General features: G+C 46.4%; 2 protein-coding genes across 3 annotated transcripts in view; both read right to left on the bottom strand.

Moving 5' to 3' along the window:
* Positions 1–5,444: 5,444 nt before the first annotated feature.
* The window catches only part of FAM220A (family with sequence similarity 220, member A), a 22,597-nt gene continuing 12,449 nt past the window's right edge, over positions 5,445–15,592 (bottom strand). Inside the window, exon 2 of the mRNA XM_011934383.1 lies at positions 5,445–7,261. Within this exon, the coding sequence (XP_011789773.1) occupies positions 6,401–7,180 (780 nt within the window). The 5' untranslated portion in view covers positions 7,181–7,261 and the 3' untranslated portion in view covers positions 5,445–6,400. The remainder of the gene's footprint in view (positions 7,262–15,592) is intronic.
* LOC105506305 (uncharacterized protein MGC39606-like) overlaps positions 6,647–15,592 on the bottom strand; it is a 21,389-nt gene continuing 12,443 nt past the window's right edge. Inside the window, exon 2 of one of the 2 annotated variants that reach the window (XM_011934382.1) lies at positions 6,647–7,261. In XM_011934382.1, the coding sequence (XP_011789772.1) occupies positions 7,241–7,261 (21 nt within the window). In that variant the 3' untranslated portion in view covers positions 6,647–7,240. The remainder of the gene's footprint in view (positions 7,262–15,592) is intronic. The other variant, XM_011934381.1, reaches the window with a different exon arrangement.

The raw sequence follows: 15,592 nt of genomic DNA, 5'->3' as shown, positions 1-15,592 counted from the left end.
GATCACGAGGTCAGGAGTTCAAGACCAGCCTGACCAACACAGTGAAACCCCGTCTCTACTAAAAATACAAAAATTAGCCAGGCATGGTAGCTAGCGCCTGTAATCCAAGCTACTCAGGAGGCTGAGGCAGGAGAATCGCTTGAACCTGGGAGGCGGAGTTTGCAGTAAGCCAAGATCACGCCACCGCACTCCAGCCTGGGTGACAGAGCGAGACTCCGTGTAAAAACAAAAAAAACAAACAAACAGAAAACCCAAGAAACCGTGCTTTTCCTACATGGAGTCGTAAGTCTGTACCTATGTTCTGGGTATGAAATCCCCCTTAGGTGTCCTACAAAGACCTAGATGTTTCCAGGCATCTGAGACATCCACTGAAAAGAGGCAGCTATGCAATTTACCAGGAGCATAGATATCTTTCTCCAAGTCACTGAAAATAAGCCGCAGTGGAGTGCTGGTAAATCGAAGTATAATATAAGATAAGCCGGCCGAGCACAGTGGTTCATACCTGTAATCCCAGCACTTTGGGAGGCTAAGGTAGGTGGATCATCTGAGATCAGGAGTTCAAGACCAGCCTGGCCAACATGGTGAAACCCTGTCTCTACTAAAAATACAAAAATTAGCCGGGCACGGTGGCGGGCATCTGTAGTCCCAGCTACTTAGGAGGCTGAGGCAGGAAAATCGCTTGAACCCAGGATGCAGAGGTTGCAGTGAGCTGGGATCGCGCCACTACACTCCAGCCTGGGCGACAGATCGAGACTCTGTTTCAAAAAACAAACAACAACAAAAAAACAGAGCCTACTTAGTAATCTTCAAATTACTGATTTTTTTTTTCTTAGAGCAGAGTCAGAACTCTTTATGGGGTTTTTGGGGGTGTTTTTGAGATAGGGTCTCTCCTTGCCACCCAGGCAGGAGTGCAGTGGTGCAATCACAGTTCACTGCAGCCTCAATCTCCCAGGCCCAAGTGATCCTCCCTCAATCTCCTGAGTAGCCGGAACTACAGATGCACACCACCACACCCAGCTAATGTTTTTGTGTTTTTGTAGAGATGGTCTTGCTAGGTTGCCCAGGCTGGCCTAGAACTCCTGAGCTCAAGTAATCCACCTGCCTCTGCCTCCCAAAGTGCTGGGATTCTAGGTGTGAGTCAGTTATGCACTGCCTAGAATCAGAACTCTTAGGAGGCAAACAAGGAAAAAGAAAACAGGTTAAGTTCACTGCCTTAAAAAAAAAAACTAAAAGCAAGCCAGGTGCAGTGGCACTCATGCCTGTAATCTCAGCACTTTAGGAGACTGAGGCAGCAGCAACCTGGGCAAAAAAATGCTATATATATGTACACATTCAGGTGAGGCGGCTCATGCCTCTAATCCCAGCACTTTGGGAGGCCAAGGCAGGCGGATCACTTGAGGTCAGGAATTCGAGATCAGACTGGTCAACATGGCGAAACCCCGTCTCTACTAAAAATACAAAAATTAACTGGGCATGGTGGGGCACCTATAATCCCAGCTACTCAGGAGGCTGAGGCATGAGAATTGCATGAACCCGAGAGGCAGAGGTTGCAGTGAGCCGAGATCGTGCCACTGCACTCCAGTCTGGGTGACAGAGTGAGACCCTGTCTAAAATAAAATAAAACAAAACAAAATGCAATAAAAATAAGAAAGCATCACACTCAAGGACTTGTCAGACACAACAGGCCACCTGGAACATGCCCTCCAAACTCAACCAAAACACTTTGTTAAAAGTCTTGATATACCTCGATAAAGCAAGACTACTGATTGCAGGAAGAAAAAAAAAATTATCCTACGAAGTTTACCATTCCTAAGCAAGCCCCTTTGAAAATCTTTTCCAAATGTTTCTCATACAGACTACAGCACTCAATGACTGGTTTGTAGGGCTTAAAGGGCAAATGAAAGTAGTCAGATTTTTTTTTTTTTTTTTTTGAGACAGAGTCTTGCTCTTTTGCCCAGGCTAGAGTGCGATGGTGCGATCTCGGCTCATTGCAACTTCCGCCTTGCAAGTTCAAGCAATTCTCCTGCCTCAGCCTTCTGAGTAATGGGGATTACAGTCATGCGCCACCATGCCCAGCTAATTTTTGTATTTTTTAGTAGAGATAGGGTTTCACCATGTTGGTCGGGCTGGTCTCGAATCCCTGACCTCAGGTGATCCACCCGCCTTGGCCTCCCAAAGTGTTGGGATTACAGACGTGAGCCACCCACCGTGCCTGGCGCCCAGAGTTTCACTTTTGTTGCCCAGGCTGGGGTGAACGGCCCAATCTCAGCTCACTGCAACCTCTGCCTCCTCAGTTCAAGCAATTCTCATGCCTCAGCCTCCCGAGTGGCTGGGATTACAGGCGTGCACCAACACACCTGGCTAATTTTGCATTTTTAGTAGAGACGGGGTATCACTGATCTCAAACTCCTGACTTCAGGTGATCCACCCACCTCGGCTTCCCAAAGTCCTGGGATTACAGGCATGCATCACTGTGCCCAGCCTTCAGATGTTTTTTAAATTTATCTGATTAATGAAGGTTTTTTATTTTTTATTATTTTTTAGTTTCCTGAGACTGAGTCTCTGTCACCCAGGCTGGAGTGCAGTGGTGTGATCATAGCTCATTGCAGCCTGAAGCTCCTGGGCTCAAGAGATCCTCCTGCCTCAGCTGTCTGTATAGCTAGGACGATTGGCATACACCACCATGCCCAGCTAATTTTTAAATTTTTTGTAGAAATGGGGTTCTCACTATGTTGTCCAGGCTGGTCTCCAACTCCTGGACTCAAGCAATCCTCCTCTCCCAAAGTCCTGGGATTACAGGCATGAGCCACCAAGCCCAGCCATCAAGTTTCGATAAACATAAAATGTTTGGAGAAATGAGAGAGAACATTCTGGAAACAAAGGAGAGCCAAGTAGGAGCAGTCATTAAACTCATTTAATAATAATCAAATCTTATGTAGGCTTCTCATTTTGAGTTTTTATGTTGAATATATTATCCATTGAACAGGGTGTGTTTCAAAACTTCTACCACTCACTGGCAGTTTCCATCTCTGACTTCACACATACTGTTCAGGTAAATGTATTACAATTTTTTTTAGCCAGGCACGGTGGCTCATGCCTGTAATCCCAGCATTTTGGGAGGCCGAGACGGGCAGATCACGAGGTCAAGAGATCGAGACCAGCCTGGCCAACATGGTGAAACCCCATCTCTACTACAAATACAAAAATTAGCTGGAAGTGGTGGCATATACCTGTAATCCCAGCTACTTGGGAGGCTGAGGCAGGATAATTGCTTGAACCGAGATCATACCATGTGTGCACTCCAGCCTGGGCAACAGAGCAAGATTCTGTCTCAAAAAAAAAAGAAACAAAGAAAAAGAAAAATGCATGTAAAATGCAGGATTTTTTTCGTTTTGTTCGTTTTGAGACAGAGTTTCGCTCTTGTTGCCCAGGCTGGAGAGCAGTGGCGTGATTTTGGCCCACTGCAACTTCTGCCTCCCAGGTTCAAGTGATTATCCTGCCTCAGCCTCCCAAGTAGCTGGAATTACAGGCGCCCACCACCATGCCCCGACTAATTTTTGTATTTTTATTAGAGACACGGTTTCACCATGTTGGTCAGGCTGGTCTCGAACTCCCAACCTCAGGTGATCCACCCACCTCAGCCTCCTAAAGTGCTGGGACTACAGGTGTGAGCCACCACCCCCGGCATGCACACTGTATTTTAATGTCACAATATGAAAGCATGTCAGCTCATGCCTGTAATCTTAGCACTTTAGGGGCTGAGGCAGGAGGATTGCTTGAGGCCAGGAGTCAAGACCAGCCTAAGCAACATAGTGAGACTTTGTCTCTCCAGAAAAAAAAAAAAAAACTATAAAAAATTATTAATATATCACTGGATGCTTAATAGGGAATTCTGTACTTTTTGCAATTGGCTGAACATACATATACTTGCAACCTACAAAACAAAGGAAATAAAACAGTTGGTGGGTCATGGAAAGTTCAATCCCAAAGGAGTAAACTTCATTTTTTAAAAAAAGGAAGGCCGGGCGAGGTGGCTCATGCCTGTAATCCCAGCACTTTGGGAGGCCAAGGTGGGCAGATCACCTGAGGTAGAGTTCGAGACCAATCTGGTCAACATACAGAAACCCTGTCTCTGCTAAAAATACAAAATTAGCCAGGCATGGTGGTGCATGTCTGTAATCCCAGCTGTTCGGGAGACTGAGGCAGGAGAATCGCTTGAACCTGGGAGGCATAGGTTGCAGTATGCCGAGATCACATCATTGCACTCCAGCCTGGGAAACAAGAGCAAAACTCAGTCTCAAAAAAAAAAAAAAAGAAAGAAAAGGCCAGGGACAGTGGCTCATGCCTGTAATTCCAGCCCTTTGGGAGGCTGATGCGGGTGGATCACAAGGTCAGGAGATCAAGACCATCTTGGCTAACATGGTGAAACCCCATCTCTACTAAAAATACAAAAATTAGCCAGGCATGGTGGTGCATGTCTGTAATCCCAGCTGTTCGGGAGACTGAGGCAGGAGAATCGCTTGAACCTGGGAGGCATAGGTTGCAGTATGCCGAGATCACATCATTGCACTCCAGCCTGGGAAACAAGAGCAAAACTCAGTCTCAAAAAAAAAAAAAAAGAAAGAAAAGGCCAGGGACAGTGGCTCATGCCTGTAATCTTAGCACTTTAGGGGCTGAGGCAGGAGGATTGCTTGAGGCCAGGAGTCAAGACCAGCCTAAGCAACATAGTGAGACTTTGTCTCTCCAGAAAAAAAAAAAAAAACTATAAAAAATTATTAATATATCACTGGATGCTTAATAGGGAATTCTGTACTTTTTGCAATTGGCTGAACATACATATACTTGCAACCTACAAAACAAAGGAAATAAAACAGTTGGTGGGTCATGGAAAGTTCAATCCCAAAGGAGTAAACTTCATTTTTTAAAAAAAGGAAGGCCGGGCGAGGTGGCTCATGCCTGTAATCCCAGCACTTTGGGAGGCCGAGGCGGGCAGATCACGAAGTCAGGAGATCAAGACCATCCTGGCTAACACGGTGAAACCATGTCTTTACTAAAAAATACAAAAAATTAGCCAGCGTGGTGGGGAGCGCCTGTAGTCCCAGCTACTTGAGAAGCTGAGGCAGGGGAATGGCATGAACCCGGGGGGCGGAGCTTGCAGTGAGCTGAGATTGTGCCACTGCACTCCAGCCTGGGTGACAGAACAAGACTCCATCTCAAAAAAAAAAAAAAAAATGTCCACAGTGGCATGCAACTGTAGTCCTAGCGACTTAGGTGGCTGGAGTGGTAGAGGATCGCTGGAGCCCAGGAGTTCAAGGTTATAGTAAGCTATGATCACACCACTGCACTCCAGCCTGGGTGCCAGAGCAAGACCCTGTCTCAAATAATAAAAACTATCAGGACGACAACGGCATTAATAAAAACACAAGAAGAACCAAGACCACACATATAAAATAAGACATTTATTAAGCTAAAGAACAAATTTTATTTTTCATTTTCCCCAAACACTAAAATAGCACATGGCATAGTAATTCAGCACACAACATAAACTGGTATATGCAATCAATAATCCTGAAAATGGTTAAGTCTCACTTTGGGAGTCTTTAAAAACTTACGCCCTTAAATGACCTTTATTAAAGTCATCAACAGACAACAAAAGGAGTCAACTGGAAAATTTTTAGGTTACAAAATACTGCAATTCCTAGAGTCTGGGAAACTTTTTATGAGGGAAATAACTCGATTTGCTTCTCTGTAACTGAGTTACTTTTTTCCCGAGCTCATTCTTGTTTAAGGTAACACTGCCAGGGTTCCGAGAAGGGATCTTCTAAAGGTAAACTTAATATTGCAACTTTCACCACAGGGCCTCTGTCTACATTGCATTTCAAGTGGAAGGAAAGGGGTGTGAGAAGTGAGATCAAATTTTGCTGTAGACCAAAATCATTCTACAAAGTGTAGAAATGATAACAGCTTACCACGAGTTCCACAAGATTTAACGCCAAGTACAGTGGTGTAGACTTTACAAGTATCCATTTCCATTGGGTGATCGACAAGCCGAAGGGACACACAGGATTTGGGACAGTAGCCCTTTAGAATGGGTGTTGAAGACAGAACTTCATGGTAAATCCGTATGTTCTAATCTGATACTTATAAAGGCTATGATCATCTCCTGAAATGTTTCCCAACTCTTTAAATGTCTTTTAAAGCACAATTTAACACATGCTAAAAAATTTCCTTCCGCATCAACCGGCTTTGAATTTAAACTCAATTTACTTTAAGTCTGCCGGGTCGTACAAACTACAGCAGGAACCTAAGGGCTGCAGAGTTTGCATCCAGACTTAATGTGAAAGAAATCATTCTAAGACAACTCTTAAAAGTAATCTATTTGTATTGTTCTGCTTGTACCTTAACTATGGCATAATGCATTTGCTAATTCAAAAGGTTGCAGAGCCAGTAACCCCAGCGTCATCTGCAGACCATCCGAGGTGTTTTTAAGCATTTTCTTGAATTCTATCGTTTGCTTTGAAAACGTGGGCTTTAAATGGTCAAGGAAAACTCGTTTTGTCTCATCATTCAGGAGCACTTCGGGACACGCGTGCAGTGTTGCAGACAGGATGGAGTGCAGGCAAGAGGGTTCCAACTCAGAGCCCAGACCCTTGGGAAGAGCACTTGGTGGGTCATCCTGAAAACTTCCCATTTCTGGCAGTTTTTGATGGCGTAGCAGTCGTGACACCCGAGGCTCTCCTTTGGTGCACTGTCCTCTGTGGCCATCGGTGGCCCTGGGCCCTCCTCCGAGCCAGTCCCGCTCCAGAGCTTCAACACCACTGCAGGCCACCTGAGCAAAATACTCTGTTGGAGCAGGGAGCAAACCCACGGCTGTGCTCCGAGTGGCTGCTGAGGCTGGATTTCTTCTTACTGATTCTTTCACATATGGAAGCACTGGGCTGCCACTGTGAAGCCAGAGGCCAGCCCCGCTCAGATCCTTTCTCATTTCCAGTGACAATGCCTCACTCTGTGAATTTCCATCAACCACAGGCTTATTCATCCAGGAGGGTGCATCTGCAGGCCAAAGGCCCTCCGTCGGCATTCTTTTCTTAAGGCTGTATGACAGTTTGTTCGAGTCACCTCCTCCGGCCTGCTGCACTTGTGCCAGGCAGGTGCCGAGGGGCCCTCTTCTGTCCCTCATGCTTCGTGTTCTTGGATGTGGTGGGCCTGAGGTCACGCCTTTGTCAGTCCGGGAGGGCCTTCAATGGATCTCAATATGAACCTAGGAAAGGGAATCAAATTAAAGTTCTAAAATGAAAACATATGGGTCTTTTTTTTTTTTTTTGAGACGGAGTCTCGCTCTGTCACCCAAGCTGGAGTGCAGTGGCACGATCTCGGCTCACTGCAACCACCACCTTCCAGGTTCAAGCGATTCTCTCACCTCAGCCTCCCAAGTAGCTGGGATTATAGGCGCTTGCCACCACACCCGGCTGATTTTTATATTTTTAGTAGGGACGGGGTTTCACCATGTTGGCCAGGCTGGTCTCAAACTCCTGACCTCAGGTGATCCGCCTGCCTCGGCCTCCCAAAGTGCTTGGATTACAGGCGTGAGCCACCACACCCGGCCGACATATGGGTCTTAAAAGCATCTACACCCACCAAATATTTCCTAACAAACGCTAAGATCTTTAGGACAGTCTCCACACAGTTTCACCATATTGGTAAGGCTGGTTTTGAACTCCTGACCTCGGGTGATCCACCTGCCTCAGCATCCCAAAGTGCTGGGATTACAAGTGTGAGCCACCACGCCCGGCCATATTTATGGTTTTTGTTTTTTTTGAGACAGAGTCTTGCTCTGTCGCCTACGCTGGGTGACAGGTGTGTGCCACCACATCTGCTAATTTTTTGTATTTTTAGTAGAGGTGAGGTTTCACGAAGTTAGTTGGGATGGTCTTGATCTCCTGACCTCATGATCCACCCGCCTCAGCCTCCCAAAGTACTGGGATGACAGGAGTGAGCCACCGCGCCCGGCCTGGTAGAGAACATTTTGTGGGCTTAGTCCCCCACCCTCAAATTAGCAAATAATAGAGTTTTTCTTTTTTTTTTTTGAGCCAGTGTTTCGCTCTTGTTGCCTAGGCTGGAGTGCAACGGCACGATCTCGGCTCACTGCAACCTCCACCTCTCGGGTTTGGGTGATTCTCCTGCCTTAGCCTTTCGAGTAGCTGGGATTATAGGTGCCTGCCACCACACCCAGGTAACGTGGTTTTTGTATTTTTAGTAGAGATGAGGTTTCACCGTGTTGGCCAAGTGAAATTAGCCGGGTGTGGTGACAGGCGTCTGTAATCCCAGCTACTCAGGAGGCTGAGGTGGGAAAATCGCTTGAACCCAGAAGGTGGAAGTTGCAGTGAGCTGAGATCATGCCACTGCACTCCAGCTTGGGCAAGAGAGCGAGACTCCATCTCAGGAAAAAAAAAAAAAAATTGCAAAAAGGCTTTGAAATGAACAAAAACATTCGATGACTGGGCATGCTACCCAGTGCATCCTTCGGGTTATGTAATTTTATCGGGACCAGCACCTTCATTGTCTCTGAGCTGCTTTACAACTCTGTCATTTGCCAAAAACCTTAAGAGTAAGGCAAACAAGTTCCTGTCCAAAGAAAACAGTCTGATTAGTTTCATTAGACAAATGAGTCTCATGGAATGTACTGATCGCTGCCCTATGGATACTGGCTAGCTTTGCATCTATCTGTAAATTCACTTTTGAGTGTTTCCTGAATTTTCTTTTAAACTGGTTATAACATCATATTAGTTTCCTTATTAAGTGACAAATTAAATGTAATTTTGACACATGATGTGTTCACTTAAAAACCACCACCACCCTTAGCCAGGCGTGGTAGCTCACGCCTGTAAACGCAGCAGCCATAGTCCCAGATTCTCAGGAGGATGATGTGGGAGGATCGCTTAAGCCTGGGAGGCAGAGGTTGCAGTGAGCTGAGATCGAGTCACTGCCCTCTGACCTGGGCTATGGAGTCAGACCCTGTCTCAAAAAAAAAAAAAATTAAAATTAAAAAGCAGCAACACTGAAAGGATCAGCTACAGCTGAAAGTGGCTGATGGGGATGGAGAAATGGCAGGTAGGAAACTGCTGTTTCTCTAATCTTATGGAACTAGGAGACTCTTGATGCTACATGGTTGTATAATTGCATTAAGATTTGTTGTAAATTTTGGCCAGGCACGGTGGCTCATGCCTGTAATCCCAGCACTTTGGGAGGCCAAGACGGGTGAATCATGAGGTCAGGAGTTCGAGACGAGCCTGGTCAACATGGTGAAACCCTGTCTCTACTGAAAATACAAAACTTAGCCAGGCGCGGTGGCGGACACCTGTAATCCCAGCTACTAGGGAGGTTGAAGCGAAAGAATTGCGTGAACTCAGGAGGCAGAGGTTGCAGTGAGCCGAGATCCCACCACTGCACTCCAGTCTGGTGACACAGCAAGACTCCATCTCAAATAAAAAATAAATTTAAAAAAAAAAACAAAAAACACTGGGGAGAAAATGAAGGATGCAATTTTTATTGGAGGCTGAAGGAGAAAGCAGGGAGTTTAGAGAAAGAGGCCCTGGGCCATGTCACAGGGAGCCGGTGATGGGAGCTAGCCGGGAAGCTTCAGCAAGGACAGGATAGTTGGATTTGCATTTCAGATGAATTATTCTGGCTGCACTGTGATGGACAGACTGGAAATGGTTCAGAATAGACACATCAGTTAGGAGGCTATTCCACAGAGCAGGAAAAAGAAAGAAAGGCTGTGATCATAAGGAGGGACACACTGAAGTTTCATATTGTTGTTGTTTTTGAGACAAGGTCTCACTCTGCCACCCAGGCTGGAGGACAATGGCGTGATCACAGCTCACTGCAGCCTTGAACTTCTGGGCTCAAGAAATCCTCCTAATTCAGCCTCCTGTGTCGCTGGGACTACAGGCAGGCACCCCCACACCTGGCAAATTTTTTTTAATCAGAGCAGGAACGGAAGTTTATTACAAAGCTCTAGAGCGAGAAAGGAAAGTGCAATTCGAAGAGATCCAAGTGGGTGACTTGAAGAACACGTGTTTTTTTGGTTTTTTTTTTTGTAGAGACAGGGTCTCCCCACGTTGCCCAGGGTGGTCTCAAACTCCTGACCTCAGGTGATCCGCCTGCCTCGGCCTCCCAAAGTGCTTGGATTACAGGCGTGAGCCACCACACCCGGCCGACATATGGGTCTTAAAAGCATCTACACCCACCAAATATTTCCTAACAAACGCTAAGATCTTTAGGACAGTCTCCACACAGTTTCACCATATTGGTAAGGCTGGTTTTGAACTCCTGACCTCGGGTGATCCACCTGCCTCAGCATCCCAAAGTGCTGGGATTACAAGTGTGAGCCACCACGCCCGGCCATATTTATGGTTTTTGTTTTTTTTGAGACAGAGTCTTGCTCTGTCGCCTACGCTGGGTGACAGGTGTGTGCCACCACATCTGCTAATTTTTTGTATTTTTAGTAGAGGTGAGGTTTCACGAAGTTAGTTGGGATGGTCTTGATCTCCTGACCTCATGATCCACCCGCCTCAGCCTCCCAAAGTACTGGGATGACAGGAGTGAGCCACCGCGCCCGGCCTGGTAGAGAACATTTTGTGGGCTTAGTCCCCCACCCTCAAATTAGCAAATAATAGAGTTTTTCTTTTTTTTTTTTGAGCCAGTGTTTCGCTCTTGTTGCCTAGGCTGGAGTGCAACGGCACGATCTCGGCTCACTGCAACCTCCACCTCTCGGGTTTGGGTGATTCTCCTGCCTTAGCCTTTCGAGTAGCTGGGATTATAGGTGCCTGCCACCACACCCAGGTAACGTGGTTTTTGTATTTTTAGTAGAGATGAGGTTTCACCGTGTTGGCCAAGTGAAATTAGCCGGGTGTGGTGACAGGCGTCTGTAATCCCAGCTACTCAGGAGGCTGAGGTGGGAAAATCGCTTGAACCCAGAAGGTGGAAGTTGCAGTGAGCTGAGATCATGCCACTGCACTCCAGCTTGGGCAAGAGAGCGAGACTCCATCTCAGGAAAAAAAAAAAAAAATTGCAAAAAGGCTTTGAAATGAACAAAAACATTCGATGACTGGGCATGCTACCCAGTGCATCCTTCGGGTTATGTAATTTTATCGGGACCAGCACCTTCATTGTCTCTGAGCTGCTTTACAACTCTGTCATTTGCCAAAAACCTTAAGAGTAAGGCAAACAAGTTCCTGTCCAAAGAAAACAGTCTGATTAGTTTCATTAGACAAATGAGTCTCATGGAATGTACTGATCGCTGCCCTATGGATACTGGCTAGCTTTGCATCTATCTGTAAATTCACTTTTGAGTGTTTCCTGAATTTTCTTTTAAACTGGTTATAACATCATATTAGTTTCCTTATTAAGTGACAAATTAAATGTAATTTTGACACATGATGTGTTCACTTAAAAACCACCACCACCCTTAGCCAGGCGTGGTAGCTCACGCCTGTAAACGCAGCAGCCATAGTCCCAGATTCTCAGGAGGATGATGTGGGAGGATCGCTTAAGCCTGGGAGGCAGAGGTTGCAGTGAGCTGAGATCGAGTCACTGCCCTCTGACCTGGGCTATGGAGTCAGACCCTGTCTCAAAAAAAAAAAAAATTAAAATTAAAAAGCAGCAACACTGAAAGGATCAGCTACAGCTGAAAGTGGCTGATGGGGATGGAGAAATGGCAGGTAGGAAACTGCTGTTTCTCTAATCTTATGGAACTAGGAGACTCTTGATGCTACATGGTTGTATAATTGCATTAAGATTTGTTGTAAATTTTGGCCAGGCACGGTGGCTCATGCCTGTAATCCCAGCACTTTGGGAGGCCAAGACGGGTGAATCATGAGGTCAGGAGTTCGAGACGAGCCTGGTCAACATGGTGAAACCCTGTCTCTACTGAAAATACAAAACTTAGCCAGGCGCGGTGGCGGACACCTGTAATCCCAGCTACTAGGGAGGTTGAAGCGAAAGAATTGCGTGAACTCAGGAGGCAGAGGTTGCAGTGAGCCGAGATCCCACCACTGCACTCCAGTCTGGTGACACAGCAAGACTCCATCTCAAATAAAAAATAAATTTAAAAAAAAAAACAAAAAACACTGGGGAGAAAATGAAGGATGCAATTTTTATTGGAGGCTGAAGGAGAAAGCAGGGAGTTTAGAGAAAGAGGCCCTGGGCCATGTCACAGGGAGCCGGTGATGGGAGCTAGCCGGGAAGCTTCAGCAAGGACAGGATAGTTGGATTTGCATTTCAGATGAATTATTCTGGCTGCACTGTGATGGACAGACTGGAAATGGTTCAGAATAGACACATCAGTTAGGAGGCTATTCCACAGAGCAGGAAAAAGAAAGAAAGGCTGTGATCATAAGGAGGGACACACTGAAGTTTCATATTGTTGTTGTTTTTGAGACAAGGTCTCACTCTGCCACCCAGGCTGGAGGACAATGGCGTGATCACAGCTCACTGCAGCCTTGAACTTCTGGGCTCAAGAAATCCTCCTAATTCAGCCTCCTGTGTCGCTGGGACTACAGGCAGGCACCCCCACACCTGGCAAATTTTTTTTAATCAGAGCAGGAACGGAAGTTTATTACAAAGCTCTAGAGCGAGAAAGGAAAGTGCAATTCGAAGAGATCCAAGTGGGTGACTTGAAGAACACGTGTTTTTTTGGTTTTTTTTTTTGTAGAGACAGGGTCTCCCCACGTTGCCCAGGGTGGTCTCGAACTCCTGGCCTCTTAAGTGATCCTCCTGCATCAGCCTCCCAAGTAGCTGGGATTACAGGTGTGTATCACCGTGCCTTGCTAAAGTATTTTTTAAAAGTTGTTGACTGGCTGGGTGCAGTGGCTCATGCCTGTAATCCCAGCACTTTGGGAGGCCTAGATGGGTGGATCACCTGAGGTCAGGAGTTCAAGATCAGCCTGAACAACATGGTAAAACCTCATCTCTACTAAAAATACAAAAATTAGCTGGGCGTGGTGGCACATGCCTATAGTCCCTGCTACTTGGGAGGGTGAGGCAGGAGAACAGCTTGAGCCCCACAGGCAGAGGTTGCAGTGACCTGAGATCGCGCCATTGCACTCCAGCCTAGGTGACAGAGCGAGACCCTGTCTCAAATAAATAAATAAATAAAAATTAAAAAATAAGAATAAAGTTGGTGACTGATTCAATGTAGAAGGAGGTGAGAAGACTCACAGGCTTCTGACTTTCAATTCTGGGTGATGAAAGTGTCATTAACTGGAAATGGGAGCAGCAGCAGGTCCAGAGGAAAGTTAAGTGCAGATTGGGACATACAGAGTTTGACTGTGCAACTTTGGCAAGCAGTTGGAGTCATAAAAGTCTTAGCTCAAGATGGGTGTCAGAGCTGGGGACCTAGATCCAGAAGTCGCCAGCTTCTGAGAGGTAGACAAAATGATGACACTGGTAGAACATGTCAAGGGACAAAGACAGAAAGTGCTACAGAAGGCCAGGAGCACCAAGACAGACACACCAGGTGGGGCGGTCCCACCACAGACACCAAGGAGAAAGACCCCAAGCATATCAGGAAAATTCAGTGTCCCAGAAGAAGCCAGCTGAGTTGAATGTCTCACACAAAAGAGAGTGGCCAGATCTGCTTCTTGCACAAAATAATTAGCTACAGAAACTCTGAAAAACTTTACATAATCTTCTAGCCCAGAGTTGTTAAAATGGGGTAACTCCACCAGCAACTTCTTTTTTTTTTTTTTAAGAGATGGAGTCTTGCTCTGTCACCCAGACTGGAGTGCGGTGGCAGGATCACAGCTTACTGCAACCTTCGCCTCCCAGGTTCAACAATTCTCCTGCCTCAGCCTCCTGAGTAGCTAGGACTACAGGTGCACACTGCCATGCCTGGCTAATTTTTTGTATTTTGGTAGAGATGGGGTTCCACTAGTTGCCCAGGCTGGTCTCAAACTCCTAAGCTCAGGCAATCCACCTGCCTTGGCCTCCCAAAGTGCTAGGATTACAGGCGTGAGCCACCACAACCAGCCTGGTTGGTTGGTTAGTTAGTTCGTTGGTTAGTTAGTTAGTTAGTTTGAAATGGAGTTTCACTTTGTTGCCCAGGCTGGAGTGCAATGGCACGATCTCGACTCCCCGCAACCTCCACCTTCTGGGCTCAATTGATTCTCCCGCTTCAGCCTCCTGCGTAGCTGGGATTACAGGCATGCGCCACCACGGCTGGCTAATTTTGTATTTTTACTAGAAACGGGGTTTCTCCGTGTTGATCAGCCTGGTCTCAAACTCCCGACCTCAGGTGATCCACCCACCTTGGCCTCCCAAAGTGGTAGGATTACAGGCGTGAGCCACTGCGCCCGGCCAGGGTTTTTATTTTTTGAGACGGCGTTTCACTCTGTCACCCAGGCTGGACCGTAGTAGTGCAATCTCAGCTCACTGCAACCTCCGCCTCCTGGGTTCAAGCGATTCTCCTGCGTCAGCCTCCCAAGTTGTTGGGATTACAGGCACCCACACCACCATGCCCAACTAATTTTTTTTTTTTTTTTTTTTTTTGAGATGGAGTCTCACTCTTGTTGCCAAGCTGGAGTGCAATGGTGCAATCTAGGTTCACTGCATCCTCCGCCTCCTGGGTTCAAGCGATTCTCCTGCCTCAACCTCCTGAGTAGCTGGGATTACAAGCACCCACCACCATGCCTGGCTAATTTTAATTTTTGTATTTTTAGTAGAGATGGGGTTTCGCCATGTTGGCCAGCCTGGTCTTGACTTCCTGACTTCAGGTGATCTGCCTGCCTTGGCCTCTCAAAGTGTTGGGACTACAGGTATGAGCCACAGCGCCCGGCCTAGCCATTGTTAATATGGGAGAAAATATTAGAACGTCTTGGTCTATTTCATTCTTCTTTCTTCTCCCTTTTAACATTTTCTATGTTTTATAATATGTGCCATATTCTGAGCAAGCAAAATATATACTTTATGAATACTTATATATATCTTGTGGGACATGCTCAAAAATTTTTACTGATAGAATTGTGACCATTATTCTATATAATTCATTAAAATATATTTGAACCAGGCTGGGTGCAGTGGCTCACACCTGCAATCCCAAAACTTTGGGAGGCACAGACAGAAGGATGGCTTGAGCCCAAGGGTTTGAGACCAGCCTGGGCAACACAGCAAGACCCTGTCTCTACAAAAAACATTTAAAAGAGTGGCTGGGAGCAGTGGCTCACACCTGTAATCCCAGCATTTTGAGAGGCCAAGACGGGTGGATCACTTGAGGACAGGAGTTTGAGATCAACCTGGCCAACATGGTGAAACCCCGTCTCTACTAAAAATACAAAAATTAGCTGGGTATGGTTTCATGTGCCTATAATCCCAGCTATTAGTCAGTCAGGAGGCTGAGACACGAGAATCACTTGAGCCCAGGAAGCAGAGGCTGCCATGAGCCAAGATGGCACCAGTGCCTGAGAGAGAGAGCAAGACTTCGTCAGAAAGAAAGAAAGGACGGACGGACGGACGGAAGGAAGGAAGGAAGGAAGGAAAGAAAGGAAGAAGGAAAGAAAGGAAGAAGGAAGGAAGGAAGGAAGGAAGGAAGGAA

Source organism: Colobus angolensis, unplaced genomic scaffold (assembly GCF_000951035.1).
Source record: "Colobus angolensis palliatus isolate OR3802 unplaced genomic scaffold, Cang.pa_1.0 Scaffold135, whole genome shotgun sequence".
Lineage (NCBI taxonomy): Eukaryota > Metazoa > Chordata > Mammalia > Primates > Cercopithecidae > Colobus > Colobus angolensis.
Note: the sequence above shows the minus strand (reverse complement) of the source record. Positions and strands in the feature narration are given on the sequence as shown.